At 58.7% G+C, this 13556-nt stretch overlaps 1 protein-coding gene across 4 annotated transcripts in view; it reads right to left on the bottom strand.

Moving 5' to 3' along the window:
• Window positions 1–12872, bottom strand: part of TRAF3IP1 (TRAF3 interacting protein 1) — a 46174-nt gene extending 33302 nt beyond the window's left edge. For all 4 annotated transcript variants that reach the window (XM_066345749.1, XM_066345748.1, XM_066345746.1 and 1 more), the window contains exons 1-7: window positions 12642–12872; window positions 9759–9827; window positions 8664–8825; window positions 6787–6930; window positions 6239–6691; window positions 3352–3426; window positions 2042–2117 (exon numbers count right to left, since the gene is read on the bottom strand). In XM_066345749.1, coding sequence (XP_066201846.1) covers window positions 2042–2117; window positions 3352–3426; window positions 6239–6691; window positions 6787–6930; window positions 8664–8825; window positions 9759–9827; window positions 12642–12764 — 1102 coding nt within the window. In that variant the 5' untranslated portion in view covers window positions 12765–12872. The remainder of the gene's footprint in view (window positions 1–2041; window positions 2118–3351; window positions 3427–6238; window positions 6692–6786; window positions 6931–8663; window positions 8826–9758; window positions 9828–12641) is intronic.
• Window positions 12873–13556: the final 684 nt, after the last annotated feature.

Below are 13556 nucleotides of genomic sequence, written 5' to 3'. Positions count from 1 at the left end.
AGCAAAGATGGCCCGGGCGCTGGGGATGGCTCCTTGGCCTCTGCCCCAGGCGCTAGAATGGCTCTGGTAGCGGCAGAGCGACGCCCCGGAGGGGCAGAGCATCGCCCCCTGGTGGGCGTGCCAGGTGGATCCCGGTCGGGCACATGCGGGAGTCTGTCTGACTGTCTATCCCCGTTTCCAGCTTCAGAAAAATACAAAAAAAAAAAAAAAAAAAAAAAATCAGCAGATGTCCTTCATGTGCAGGGAAGCCGGGCAGGTCAAGGAGCCCGAGGGTCCCCTAGAGCAGTGAGGGGCAGGCGGAGGCAAGAGCAGACCGCGGGGAGGCAGAAGGGCCTGAGAGCACAAGAGCAGCCTCCCCTAGGGTGCACCCCCGCCAAGACTGCGGACCCCCAGAGTGCGCGGCCTCCCCAAATGCGCAGCCACAACCTAGAGTATGGCCCCCACCCAGAGCGCGCCCCGCCCCCACCCAGAGCGCAGCCTCTCCCCCAGTGCGCACCCCCCCTCCGCCCCGCCCCCACGGAGCGCGTCCTCCCTGGGAGGAGGAGCGAAGCAGAGGGCATAGGGCGATGGGCAGAGCTAAGCCTCCCTGCCCACATGTACACCCTGGAACCCGCCCCACAGACAGATGCATTCCTGCACGGAGATGTCCCTTAGAGCAGTGGTCCCCAACCTTTTTTGGGCCACGGACCAGTTTAATGTCAGAAAATATTTTCACGGACCAGCCTTTAGGGTGGGACAGATAAATGTATCACGTGACCGAGACAAGCGTCAAGAGTGAGTCTTAGACGAATGTAACAGAGGGAATCTGGTCATTTTTAAAAAATAAAACATCGTTCAGACTTAAATATAAATAAAATGGAAATAATGTAAGTTATTTATTCTTTCTTTGTGGACCAGTACCAGTCCGCGGCCCGGGGGTTGGGGACCACTGCCTTAGAGTACCACGTGTTACTGTGACAGAGGGGAACTTACCAGCCAAGTTTCATTTCCCAAAGAACAATTCCAAAAGTTACACTCTTGCCACACTCCTTTAACTTTCACAATTTAGGAGAAGGACGTTCCGTTCCTTCAGAAACTGCTACTGCTCATTCAGGTAACTTGAGACTTAGCTGAAAACCCCCAGCAGCTCCGTGCGGGACCGGCTGTCCCTCACTCTCCCCGGCTGTCCCTCCCTCACTCTCCCCGGCTGTCCCTCACTCTCCCCGGCTGTCCCTCACTCCCCCCGGCTCTCCCTCACTCTCCCCGGCTCTCCCTCACTCGCCCCGGCTGTCCCTCACTCTCCCCGGCTGTCCCTCACTCTCCCCGGCTGTCCCTCACTCACCCCGGCTGTCCCTCCCTCACTCTCCCCGGCTGTCCCTCACTCTCCCCGGCTGTCCCTCACTCACCCCGGCTGTCCCTCCCTCACTCTCCCCGGCTGTCCCTCACTCTCCCCGGCTCTCCCTCACTCTCCCCGGCTGTCCCTCACTCACCCCGGCTGTCCCTCACTCTCCCCGGCTCTCCCTCACTCTCCCCGGCTCTCCCTCCCTCACTCTCCCCGGCTGTCCCTCACTCACTCTCCCCGGCTGTCCCTCACTCACCCTGGTCCGGAGGAGACCGTGCGTGCGGGGGGGACCCACGCCAGGCCAGTGCCGCAGTGTCGGCGTGGCTCCGGGGGATAACGTCTGTGTTTAAATGCACAAAACCACCTGAGAGCAGGAGGCTCTTTCTGTCCAGCCCGCACGGGGGTTAAATTCAGCCTCTCATGCAGAAGACAAGTCACTGCAACACCGATGACTGATAAATACTAAAAAATTAAAGGTTGATCATATCTTTTAGGTTGCAACACAGACCTCCAGCAAGAGGTGCTGCTCTGCCCGTGTCACGAGCACACACACATGTGCGTGTGTGTGTGTGTGTGCGCGCGCGCACGGGTTAAGAGCCACATCTATCCCCCTGGATGCAGACCTGCTCACGAGCCCCAGGAGTATTCTCCTAGACACTGAAATTAAACAAAGAAACCGCTCCCACGCTGTTAGCCACGTAGAGGGTGGTTCTGCAGTACCTTCCCCCGAGGTTTTGGAGCGCTGTTTCGATGTCTTTGTTGCCATTGACCTGGACATTCCAGCAGAAACCTCAGCCTTAAAGAAAACAGAAAGAATAAGAAACCAGTTGATGCATCAGCTAGAAACACCAGGAGCAGATTCATGATTCAAGTTCCGCTCAAAGAAGAGGACACAGATGAGGCCGTCCGTCCTGCACTGGCACCCACGTGGCACATAAGCACGGAGGCCTGAGGAGGAGCCCGAGGGACCTGACCCCTCCTGCACTCAAACGCAGAACTCGCACAGCCGCGCCCAGGCCGGCCATCTGCCACCACTGCTCAGCCTGCCTCACGTGCACGTACACCTGTGACCACGGCTTCTCAGCGCCCCCCCCCCCCCCGTTCTCGCCACTGGCAGCGTGGGCCTCCCGACCCCCCTGCACCATCCACGACAGCCTCCTAATGTCCGGCCTGACCCCATACCGTGTCCGTCTTCCCTGAGCTGCCGGACACATTTTCTTTTTCTTTTTCTTTTTTTTTTGTATTTTCCTGAAGCCAGAAACGGGGAGGCAGTCCCACAGACTCCCGCATGCGCCCGACCGGGATCCACCCGGCACGCCCACCAGGGGGCGATGCTCTGCCCATCTGGGGCGTTGCTCTGTTGCAACTGGAGCCATTCTAGCGCCTGAGGCAGAGGCCATGGAGCCATCCTCAGCACCCGGGCCAACTTTGCTCCAATGGAGCCTTGGCTGCGGGAGGGGAAGAGAGAGGCAGAGAGGAAGGAGAGGGGGAGGGGTGGAGAAGCAGATGGGCGCTTCTCCTGTGTGCCCTGGCTGGGAATCGAACCCGGGATTCCTGCACGCCAGGCCGACCCTCTACCACTGAGCCAACAGGCCAGGGCCGGGACACATTTTCTAAAGTGAAAGTTGGATTATGAGAGCTGGGATGAGTCTGATCTCCCCAGAATGGCCCACATGGAGAAGAGGGCTCAATGCTCCCCCAGACTCATCCCAAAGGCCACCGCTCCACACCCAGAAGGACTGCTCTGTCCCTTGAGACCCCACACGTAACACTGGCCAAATAAAGTGGTTAGGAAACCAGAGGACGACACACCCCACTCCTGCAACTAGGCAGGAAACCACTCAAACCAGCTCGTTCACGACACACTGAACAGCGCACCCCCCACCCCCACACCCGCCGGCAGCCACGCCATGCCTGCGCCCTAGCCCCCACCCCCACCCGGACTGGTGGCTCCAAGAGCCCCCAGCACAGCAGTCACTGGCTCAAAAGCAGCCAGAGCTCTGTGTTGCCCAGTTCCTCCTTAAGCTCACCTCTGCGTCAGCTCTGGAGTCTTTAGAAGTTCTAATGATGGACAACCTCTTAGACACCTCCCCGGAGCTCGATGACTGTAAGAAATAAATTTTTCCTCAAATTCTGGAATTATTCAAATCTGTTATATCTAAAAAGACATCTGGTGCACGCTGTTCTCTCTGACCCACAGTGAGATGACCCTCCCGTCCCAATGCAGATCTGAGTCCCTGGGGCTGCCAGGTCCTTCCAGGTCACTCCCACTCGGGGCAGAACTGCCTCTCGGGACCTGGGCGACAGTGTCTCCCGGACGCCGGGGAAAGGCAGGGAATTCCGCAATGGTGGAGGGTGGACCACAGAGACCACCACACCCAGCTGCTCCCATCCCGGCACAGAGCGGGTCACCCTCAGGGGGAGCCCAGGCCCCAGACTCCACACCCAGCTGCTCCCATCCCGGCACAGAGCAGGTCACCCTCAGGGGGAGCCCAGGCCCCAGACTCCACACCCAGCTGCTCCCATCCCGGCACAGAGCGGGTCACCCTCAGGGGGAGCCCAGGCCCCAGACTCCACACCCAGCTGCTCCTATCCCGGCACAGAGCGGGTCACCCTCAGGGGGAGCCCAGGCCCCAGACTCCGCCAGGAACGCACTCCTGGAACATTACAGGAAAGCTGTAGCCAGCGCTCGGCCCCCGAGTCATTCCCTGAGAGACAGCTCGGTGTCAGGAGAGGAGAGCCAACCACTGACACGGTCCTCCATGAAGACGCAGATGCACGGGAGCCTGTTCAGTGTTCCGACGACTGAATGTCCCCCTCACTAACCATGAAGGACAGACGGCGCCGGTGGTAATGGCCCTGTACGGCTGTCCCAGCTCCAGTGCAGCCAGCGGCCCCTCAGAGGTGACAAGGTGCGGCACCCGCAGGTGGCCTGGGTCCCTCACCCTGCCCGTCACCCTCAGACTTCTCAGAGCACTTCCACACCCACCATATCACCTTCTCTCCACAGTCCCCAGAGGGAGGCCGAGAGTGCCCTCATCTGTGCTGGACAGAAGTCCAGTGGAGGCGAGTGAACAGCTCTGCATCCCCAAGCAGTTACATACAGAAGTGGGAACTGGTGTCCTTCCCTCTCCCTCTCCCCCTCTCCCTCCCTCCCTCCACTCCTTCTCCTCTCTCTCTTCTTCTCCCTCTCCCCTCCCCCCTCTCTCCCTCCCTCCACTCCTTCTCCTCTCTCTCTTCTTCTCCCTCTCCCCTCCCCCCTCTCTCCCTCCCTCTCCCTCTCTCTCCCTCCCTCTCCCTCTCTCTCCCTCCCTCTCCCCTCTGTCTCCCTCCTCCTTCTCTCTCCCCTCCCCCTCTCCCCCTCCCTCTCCCTCTCCCTCCCCCCTCCCTCTCTCCTTCCCCCTTCCCCCTTTCCTCTCCCTCCCTCCCCCCTTCCTCTCTCCCTCCTCCTCTCTCTCCCTCCCCCTCTCTCTTCCTCCCCCTCCCCTCCCCCCTTTCCCTCTCCCTCCCCCCTCTCCTTCTCCTCCCTCTCTCCTTCCCCCTTTCCTCTTTCCTTTCCCTCCCTCCCCCTTCCTCTCTCCCTCCTCCTTCCTCTCCCTCTCTCTCCCTCCCTCCCCCTCTCTCCCTCCCCCCTCTCCCTCTCCCTCCCCCTCTCCCTTCCCTTTCTCCCTCCCCCTCTCTCCCTCCCCCCTCTCCCTCTCCCTCTCCCTCTCCCGAGGTCCCAGCTCTGAGCAGGAACAGTCCCCTGCCCTGGTCTCACACTCATTTACACACAACCTTCACTCTCACTGGGCTCCTACAGGCCCCACCCCCACCCGTGGACCGCCCTTCAGAACTGTCTCCACATAGACACCAGTCCCAGCTCCAGCGGTGTAGTGAACCCCGCAGGCGGGACACGGTCCGAGCAGCTCACCCCACACCGCTGCGGGGCGCACGGGCGAACACACTAGATCACGCAGCGCCCCGCAAGCTCAGGTCAGGGAGAAACACTTCTCAGACCTCTGGAAAGAGGCGAGACGTGGAGAATGCGTTCCCATTTCTCATCCTCCTGTGGGAACCCTGGTTTTATGCCATCTGTTGTGGGGCGCATTACTCCAGGGCCCATGGGGACCCCGAGGCTCCCGGTACAAATGAGCTCACTCACTCACTAAGCCCCGTGGGCTAGTTCCCAGGCCCCTCGCAAGGCCGGTCCCATCGACCCACAGGCCCCCGTAGCGCACTGGGACGCCACCCACAAAAAGAGGGGCTTCCTCAGGAGACTGTGGGTCAGGCCACGCCCCTCACCACCGCACATCACTCAGACTGACCTTGAACCTTCCCAGACCTCAGGTCCCCCCTTCTAGCTCTGAGGCCCCTGGGCCCCCCCCACCGCCTCCCCAGGACACGTGACAGTCACAGGATGTCCCTAGAGAACAGGCAGATGAACTGCAGACCCTTCGGGACCCACACCACCCACAGCGAGCCCAAAGTGACTGCACGTTTAGAAAACACGGAAAACAAACGACTTTTGTGGTCAATCCTAAATCTACCTGAACATTTAATGACACGAGAATGACAGTAAGCCGAGGACTAACTGCCCTTGCCCGCTCCTGCCTAAAGGACGCAGGAAGTGCCCGTACCCCTAACAACTGCAGGCCCCCAGGCCCCGAGGGCACCTGAGCCGGCCTGGCCTGTGAACGCTGCCTGCACGCTGGGCCCCGGCCGCTCGGAGGCTTCAGAAAAGCACCCACACACACACACCACACAGAGCACGTCTGAAGCCACCTGACAAGAAGCTGCCGCCTCTCCCAGTTTCCACTGGGAGTCCAAGACTGTCGATTTAAACTGGAGACTACAAAGCCGGTTTTCTCGTCACTCTGACGTCCCGTCGGAGAACAGCAGACTGAGTGAGAGGCTCATGTCCAAGGGGGGCTTTACCTTCCTGTCCAGTCTGTCGTGGCCTTGGCTCCGTTCCCGGCTGGGGTCCAGGGCGTGCTCCCCGTTCCGCGCCCTCCGCCTGTCCCTGTCCTTGTCCCTGTCCTTGTCCCTGTCCTTGTCCCTGTCCCGCTCGCGCTCTCTCTCCTGGTCTCTCCACTGCTCCTTTTCTCTCCCCGCCTCACTCCTCCTCTCTCTCGCGTGGTCCACCTCCTTGTCCCGGTCCCTGTGGCCTCTGTCCCTGTCCCTGTCGGGCCTGGGCCTGGCTCTGGGCCTCTCTCTGTCCCCCTCGGGGCCCTTGTCTCTCTCGGGGTCTCGGTGCCGGGCGCGGTCGTGCTCCTTGGCCTTCCCCGGGTCCCTGTCCTTCTCTCTCGCTTTGCTCTCTTCTTTCGACCCTTCTCTCAGCCTCTGATCCCTGCCCGTGCTGCTCTCCTTTACTTCAGAATGTCTTCTGCCCTGAAAAACACAACCAAACAAGGTCACACACAAACGTCTCCGCCCGGCGGACAGAAAGACGCCGTCTCCCACTCCGCACGCGGCCCTGCGCTCACCTCTCTGTCCTTAGGAGCCCGCGGCTGCTCCTCTCTCCCGGGCCTGGGGTCCGAGTCCTGCGGCTTTGGCGGCAGCGAGGCCCTGACCTTCACGCCCCCCTTCTCTCCGGCTAACACTCTCTTCACGGCCTCGTCACTGGACAGCTGTTGTCCCCACGGGAGGAAACAGAAGGCAGGGTGAAGTGGGGTCAGTGTTCACAGGCGGCTGGCTGCACAGGCCGCCTCCCAGATTCTGAGGACAGACGGTAAGAGGCCACGGCGGGCGAGTGCAGCCTCCGCTGGGCCCTCTCACCAGCAGCACGCGCTGCGAACAGCAGGCCCACCCAAGCTGAGAGAATCCTGCTGTCAGGTGTAGACACGCGTTGCTCAAGGACAACTCCACGAATGTCCCCTCCCCCAGGGCCACGGAGGCCCAGCAGTAAGGGACATGAGGAAGGCTCTGGCGCGCTCCCGGAAATGAGAGCAGGACAGCAGCACCGTGACCCCCCCAGAGCCTCTGCACCCGCCACTCAGGGGTCCACTCACTCACACTCACTCCCTCTCTCCACAAGGAGGCACTAGACCTGGGGACAAGGACACACTGTGAACTGGGGGACATGGCCAATGTCAGACACCCAAGTCAGCCTGGGGGGAGGAAGGACTAGGAGCACCACTGCTGCAGAAGAGGCCAGCAGGGGGGATGCGGCCCGGGCGGGAGGCCTCGGGCGGGCACAGGCGCAGAGGGCGCGAGAGAACTGAGGACAGGGAGCAGCGGCAGGTGTCAAGGGGCCTTGTGAGCCACCTCAGAGCTGCCTGTGCGCCTCCCCCCCCCCCCCAAGGCCAGGGAGCCCCAAAGGACTCAGCGGAGAAGACAGGAGTCAGATTTGCCTTTTAGAAAGAGAAGCTGCCTGACCTGTGGTGCCTGACCTGTGCTGGCGCAATGGATAAAGCCTCGACCTGCAACGCTGAGGTTGCCGGTTCGAAACCCTGGGCTGGCCCAGTCAAGGCACATACAAAAAGCAACTACTACAAGTTGATGCTGCCTGCTTCTCCCCCTTCTTTCTCTCCCCCTCCTCTAAAAATCAATAAATAAAATAAAAATTATATAAAGAGAAAGAGAAGCAACATGAAGGACACAGGCTGGGCATTGGGGACAGAGACACCACCCCCCACTGGCAAAATCAGCTTCTGCCTCTCCAGCCTGGGGGCTGGATGTGCACCCCGAGGCCTCTTGGGGTTCCCTAGAAACCCCATTGCCCACTCACTGCGGCCACAAGAAACAACAAAGGAACCCCTAGCCCTCAACCTCCAGGTCCCTGAACGGCTTTATTAGCTACGCTCCCTGGGGGCTCCCCAGCCTCCACGAAGAAGGCAGGCCCTGCGGATGGCCTTCTCCAAGGTCCCAGCAAACAGGGCCGCTGGTTCTAACCAGAGAGGCACATCCAGCCCACAGTGAGGACCTCAGGAAGCGACAGAGCCAGTCCCTGCCCAACTGAGCAGCGCTTCTCCGAAGGCAGCACAGCTCTGCAATCAACAACCGGGGAGGGAAGGGGCCTGGGGAGGGGAGAGGGGCTGCAGGAAGGAACAGAGGGAAGGAGCGAGAGAGGGCGGAAGCAGACAGCAGAGCCCGAGGAAGAAAAGCAGCTCCCCACCCTCCGGGGACCTGGCTGGAAGCACCCTGAAAGGAGGCCCTGAGGGAGGGAGACGGGGCCTGGGAGTGGGGCGCACAGCCCCCCGGCCCCAAGAGCAAGTGCCCGTGAGCGCCCACCTTCACATGGGCACCTGTGCAGCACGGGTCTCTGTGTCACCATGCATCTTAAGTGACTTCCCGGAACTCCAGGCCCCGGGCAGGAGGGGAGGCTCAGAGCGCAGCGCCCGCACGCCGCCCGGCGCCTTACCCGGCCCAGGCAGCACCTCCCGATTCTCTGCAGAAGCTCGTTGGTTCTCTCGGGTTCGTGCCCGGCCACGATCCGGGACGGCTTCGCCGACAGCGGCTCCCCCGACACCATCACCACCACGTCTATGGCCTTCTGAAGGAAGCTAATTTTTGCATCTTTATCCTGAAAGATTTCCATTCAAAATACAAATAATAAAACACTTCAAGAAAATCTGCATCACCTTCAGTAGGTTCAATAGGCACAGTTCCTGTTCGCATATAAAAGCTATTATTAGATGTCAAATTTAGAAACACTGACCCACTGTAACAAGAGAAACAACCTGTTAAAGCTTTTAATATTAGTTGAGAGGCTAGCACTAACTCATGCAACACTGATCCCATTTCTCAGTGAATGGAAGTAGCAAAAATTGCAGTTGCTGGAGTGAAATAAGTAAATCAGAAAAAACTAAGAACTATATGAATCCATACATAGATGGGACATAAAAATGAGACTCGGAGACACGGACAAGAATGTGATGGTAACAAGAGGTGGGGTAGGGCGTGGGGGGGGCGAGGAAGAAGAGAGAAGGGGGTGGGGGGGGAAGGGGCACAAAGAAAACCAGATAGAAGGTGACGGAAGACAATTTGACTTCGAGTGAGGGGTATGCAACATAATCAAATATCAAAATAATCTGGAGATGTTTTCTCTGAACATATGTACCCTGATTTGTCAATGTCACTGCATTAAAAATAAAATAAGATTAAAAAAAAGAGAAAGAGTGTGTAGCAAATCACAGATCAATTAACCTTGACACCAAACATAATCAGCATATAAAGGACACCACAGTACACAGCTCATAAAAAAAAAACAAAAAAACGATTCAACCTGACCTGTGGCGGCGCAGTGGATAAAGCATCGACCTAGAATGCTGAGGTCGCTGGTTCGAAACCCTGGGCTTGCCTGGTCAAGGCATGAGAAGTGACTTCTACTGCTTCCCGTTCCCCCCTTCTCTCTCTCTCTCTCCTCTCTCTAAAGTCAATAAATAAAATCTTAAAAATAAATAAATACAAAAGCCCTCATTCTTTAAGGCGAGGAGGGGGCCAGCCTCAAACGTACCTTCACGTTATCCGACTTCATCTCAGCGTCCGTGTACAGGCCCTTCATGAAGCCAGTCATCCGAATCACCTTTGAAAGATACAGCAAAGCCACGATCAGCACCCCAGTGACAAGCTCTCTACCAGCCTCGCTCCTGAACCCCACGCCCTGGGGCTGTCCGAATGTGTCTGTGCCCAGGATCTAATTCATGCCCTCACTCAACACACACACTTCTACCACCTGCAAGGCCTCGTAACCAGGCAGGAACCAGCCCTGGATGTGGGCACCGGTCAACATTACAAAGACTTGCAGGTGGTAAGGGAATGAGATCAGCACCTACTCCAAACTCAGGAGGGATGAAGGGTGTCAGGGAATGTCCCTGGAAGAAGTCAGATCTAAACTGGGACCAGAAGCTGACAGGGGAAGACCTGGGGAAGGGCACTGAGGAAGCAGGTCCTGGGCTACACCAGGCGTCCTACAAAGGTCCAGGGCCAAGGCAGTCCTGTTCAAGGGATCAAACTACATCTGAGGCGGAGGAACCCGAGGCCTGATCAGGCAGGGGCCTGATCCAGATGGACAAAGCCTAAGGACCACAAGAGGCCCTGAGACGTTCAAAAGCAGAGGACATCATCTGCATAGGGCCACTCAGGCCCCATGGAGAGAATGGATTCCAGAAAGAAAAGGAATTTCTTAGCCTGGGTTTCTGAAACTAGATGGAAGATCCTTCTCCTTCATAATTCTGTCCTCACATGCCCCTTAGTCAACCTGTACCTCCCAATGACCCTGAAAACTAGCTTTTGGGGGGCGGAGGTTCCTGTTCCTCTGCACCCCCACACAGTCTGGGCCCTGGGTGCTCCCAGACCACAGATGTGATAAATTATTATAAAAATCAACACAATGAGCAATAGCGTTTTTATTAATGAAAAAACAATAACAAAAATCAGACCCTACTGAATGTAGTAAGGATGACTATCTATATATGTGCTTCCCAGGTGGATACAAAGCATATTTATTACTGAAAGACATGTTCAAATAAATAAGTCCCGTGCGAACACCAACTGCTTCTTTGAGACCTCGCTGCAGCCACTGCCACCGGACGCCTTCCCTCCTCACCAAGCTACACACGAGCTGAGCCTTATTTCTCCCGAGAAGACAGCGGAATGTTAGAGTATTGGAACTTCTTATTCCTGGGAACATTTCATTTTTCTCTTTTGAGCTTTTCCCAGTTTCGCTGGCAGTTAAAATGGTGAGCAATAATTTTAAGTGACGAGAGACGTTAACATCACAAGACCAATGCTTTGACTTCTGAAAAAGGCCACATTAGTTTAGCTGTAGCTAAAAGACTAAGATGGTGACCTAAATGCAACACTGAGGAGCGGTGAAGGAATTCGGTACAAGACTCTGCACCTGTCATCTGAGAATGCTTTCCAATACGTCTGCGCAGACACGCCAAGACCCCCACCCCCTCCCTGACTCTGTTTCAGGGGGCAGACAGGATCCACACACAACATAAAAGTGTGAGGCTGCAGCCAGCCAGGCTCCATCCTGGTGGCTGACTTGTGCCCACCTGTGCCTTCGCAGGGCAGAGGTAATATAGCACGTGGCCGTGTCCCTTCCCCACACACTGGTCAGGGCTGCACTAGCTGCAGGACAAGGAGGAGATGTGGGTGGGATTCCAGAAAGTTTCAAGTACAAACAGGGCTCTTAACACAGAGACATACATTATAAACTAGGTAGCAAAAATGAGTAAAGCAAACTTTGTGGAACAGTAAGACGCCCAGCCTGCTGGAAGGAGTGAGAAATGACATCTGAGGACCAACAGGGGGTTAGATCAAGGAGCCCCTGTAAGTCTGCCAGTTCAAGCTGAGCCCCGACTCCACAGAACACGCCCCAGCTCAATGCCCATTCCAGGTGCTCCAGAGGCAGGCCCTGCCCCAAGTTACCAGGTGTCCTGACAGATGCCAGGTAACAGGGAATGTTTGTGTGCGCCTCTGTGTACCGTACCCAGTGCAGGTCACCCGGGACATGCCCACAAACGTTCCCGTCTCAGTCACTCAGGGATTCACCTTCTGCTGGGGAAAAGTTACAACCAATCCCAGCCAAGGCAGACTGTGCCATCTATCAGCAAATCCTAACACACTTACAGTTTCCCTTCCAGATGCCCCTACAACCGCTTTCAATAAATTCACCCACAGGTATTTATTAAACATCCCGTATGTGGTGACCACTGTGCAGAGTCCTGCAAAGGAAAACTTGGGTTGGGGGTGGGGGTGGGGGTGGGGGTAATGAGTAAGAATAATTTCCTTCTCCCAAGATTTCTGGGCGCCTTCCACGTGCTAGGTAGGCACGAAAGAAAAAAAAAATCACAGAAACAGCTGCGGCAGGTAGAATGGAAGAGATGCTCTAAGTCTAACAGATACCCGGGCAGGCCGGGCCGGGAAGAAAGAATGCTCCCCGAGGAGCCAGGAGACTCCCCGGAAGAGGTGGCCCAGGGGGATGGAGGACAAGGACGGAGGAGGGGTGAAGGTGAGGCACTGTGGTCACCACTCCGCCCGCCGGCCAGGACTCCGCGGGCAGAGGCTGCGCACAGCCAGGCCAGGCCCCCGGTCCCCGGCCAAGGACCCGCCTCGACCCCGGCCCACAGTCGGGCCGGGACCCTGACCCAGGATCCGCACCTGGGCCCGACTCCAAGCTAGTCCTCGGCCCTCAACCCAGACCCGCACCAGGGCCCCGGCCCCGACCCCCGACCACGACTCCCGACCCCCGACCCCCGACCCCCGGGCCGCCCCTGGGCCTCGACCCCCGACCACCGACGCCCGACCCCCGGGCCGCACCTGGGCCCGGCCCCCGACCCCACCTGCGCCCCGACCCCGACCCAAACTCCCGCCGCGGCCCGGCGCTCACCTCCGTGATGATGTCGTGCAGGTAGCGGAACGGGGGCTTGTTCAGCAGCTTCTCCGTCAGCGGCGGCCGCCGAATCACCCTCCCCAGAGCCTCCTGCGTCCGCTTCACCACCGCCGCGTTCATGGCGGCGACGCCCGCGCCCGCGCTGACCCGCCGAGCCTAAGCCCCGCTCCCCCGCCGCTCCGGCCCTGCCGCCGCCGCCCGCTCCGGCCTGGCCGCGCCGTTAGGCTTCCCATCCCACAGTGCACCGGAGTCCGCCACGGCGCGTGCGCGGCCCCGCGGGCGCCCGGTCGCCAGGACAGCGCGGCCTTAGCAACGGACGCGCCGCACCGCGCCGCGGAGCCCCGCCCCCTGCCCGGCGGCTGCGCGCGCACGCTGGGCGGGGGTCTGCGGTGGAGTGCTCTGGCTTCCACCTGCAATGACGTGTGTCCACTCCGGACCCTCCCACGGGCCCCGGGAAGCAGGTGCTCCTCCCGGGTTGGAGGTGACCCCCCCCCCCCCGAGGACTCCCAAACAGCGACACAGCTTCCAAGATCTGTGTTGCCCGCTGCACAGATTCCAAGAGAACTGGCCTGAACTCAAAAGACTCGGGATTAGAAAATGCCCAGTCCTTTCTGTTACTTCATATGGCTTCTTGCTCAAGTGCAGTCACTCATTTTCTCCGAGACTCAGGTTCTGTCCCTATAAAGCAGGGACGGAGGGTCCAAAACCCCAGCCTCCCGAACTCCCGGGTGAGGGCGGTGAGAACGGAACCGTGCTGCAGGACTCGGTCTCCCGGGCGAAGCCACGCCCCGATGTTGTGGCAGGTGTCTGTGGTTCTGTCCCCCACCTGTCTCCATCCGCCAGGCACAGCCTCACCGCACAGACCCTGCAAGCTTGGTGGTTTCGGTGGCCGTTCTAATGGATGCCTTTATA

Source organism: Saccopteryx leptura, chromosome 7 (genome assembly GCF_036850995.1).
Source record: "Saccopteryx leptura isolate mSacLep1 chromosome 7, mSacLep1_pri_phased_curated, whole genome shotgun sequence".
NCBI classification, from domain to species: Eukaryota; Metazoa; Chordata; class Mammalia; order Chiroptera; family Emballonuridae; genus Saccopteryx; species Saccopteryx leptura.
Note: the sequence above shows the minus strand (reverse complement) of the source record. Positions and strands in the feature narration are given on the sequence as shown.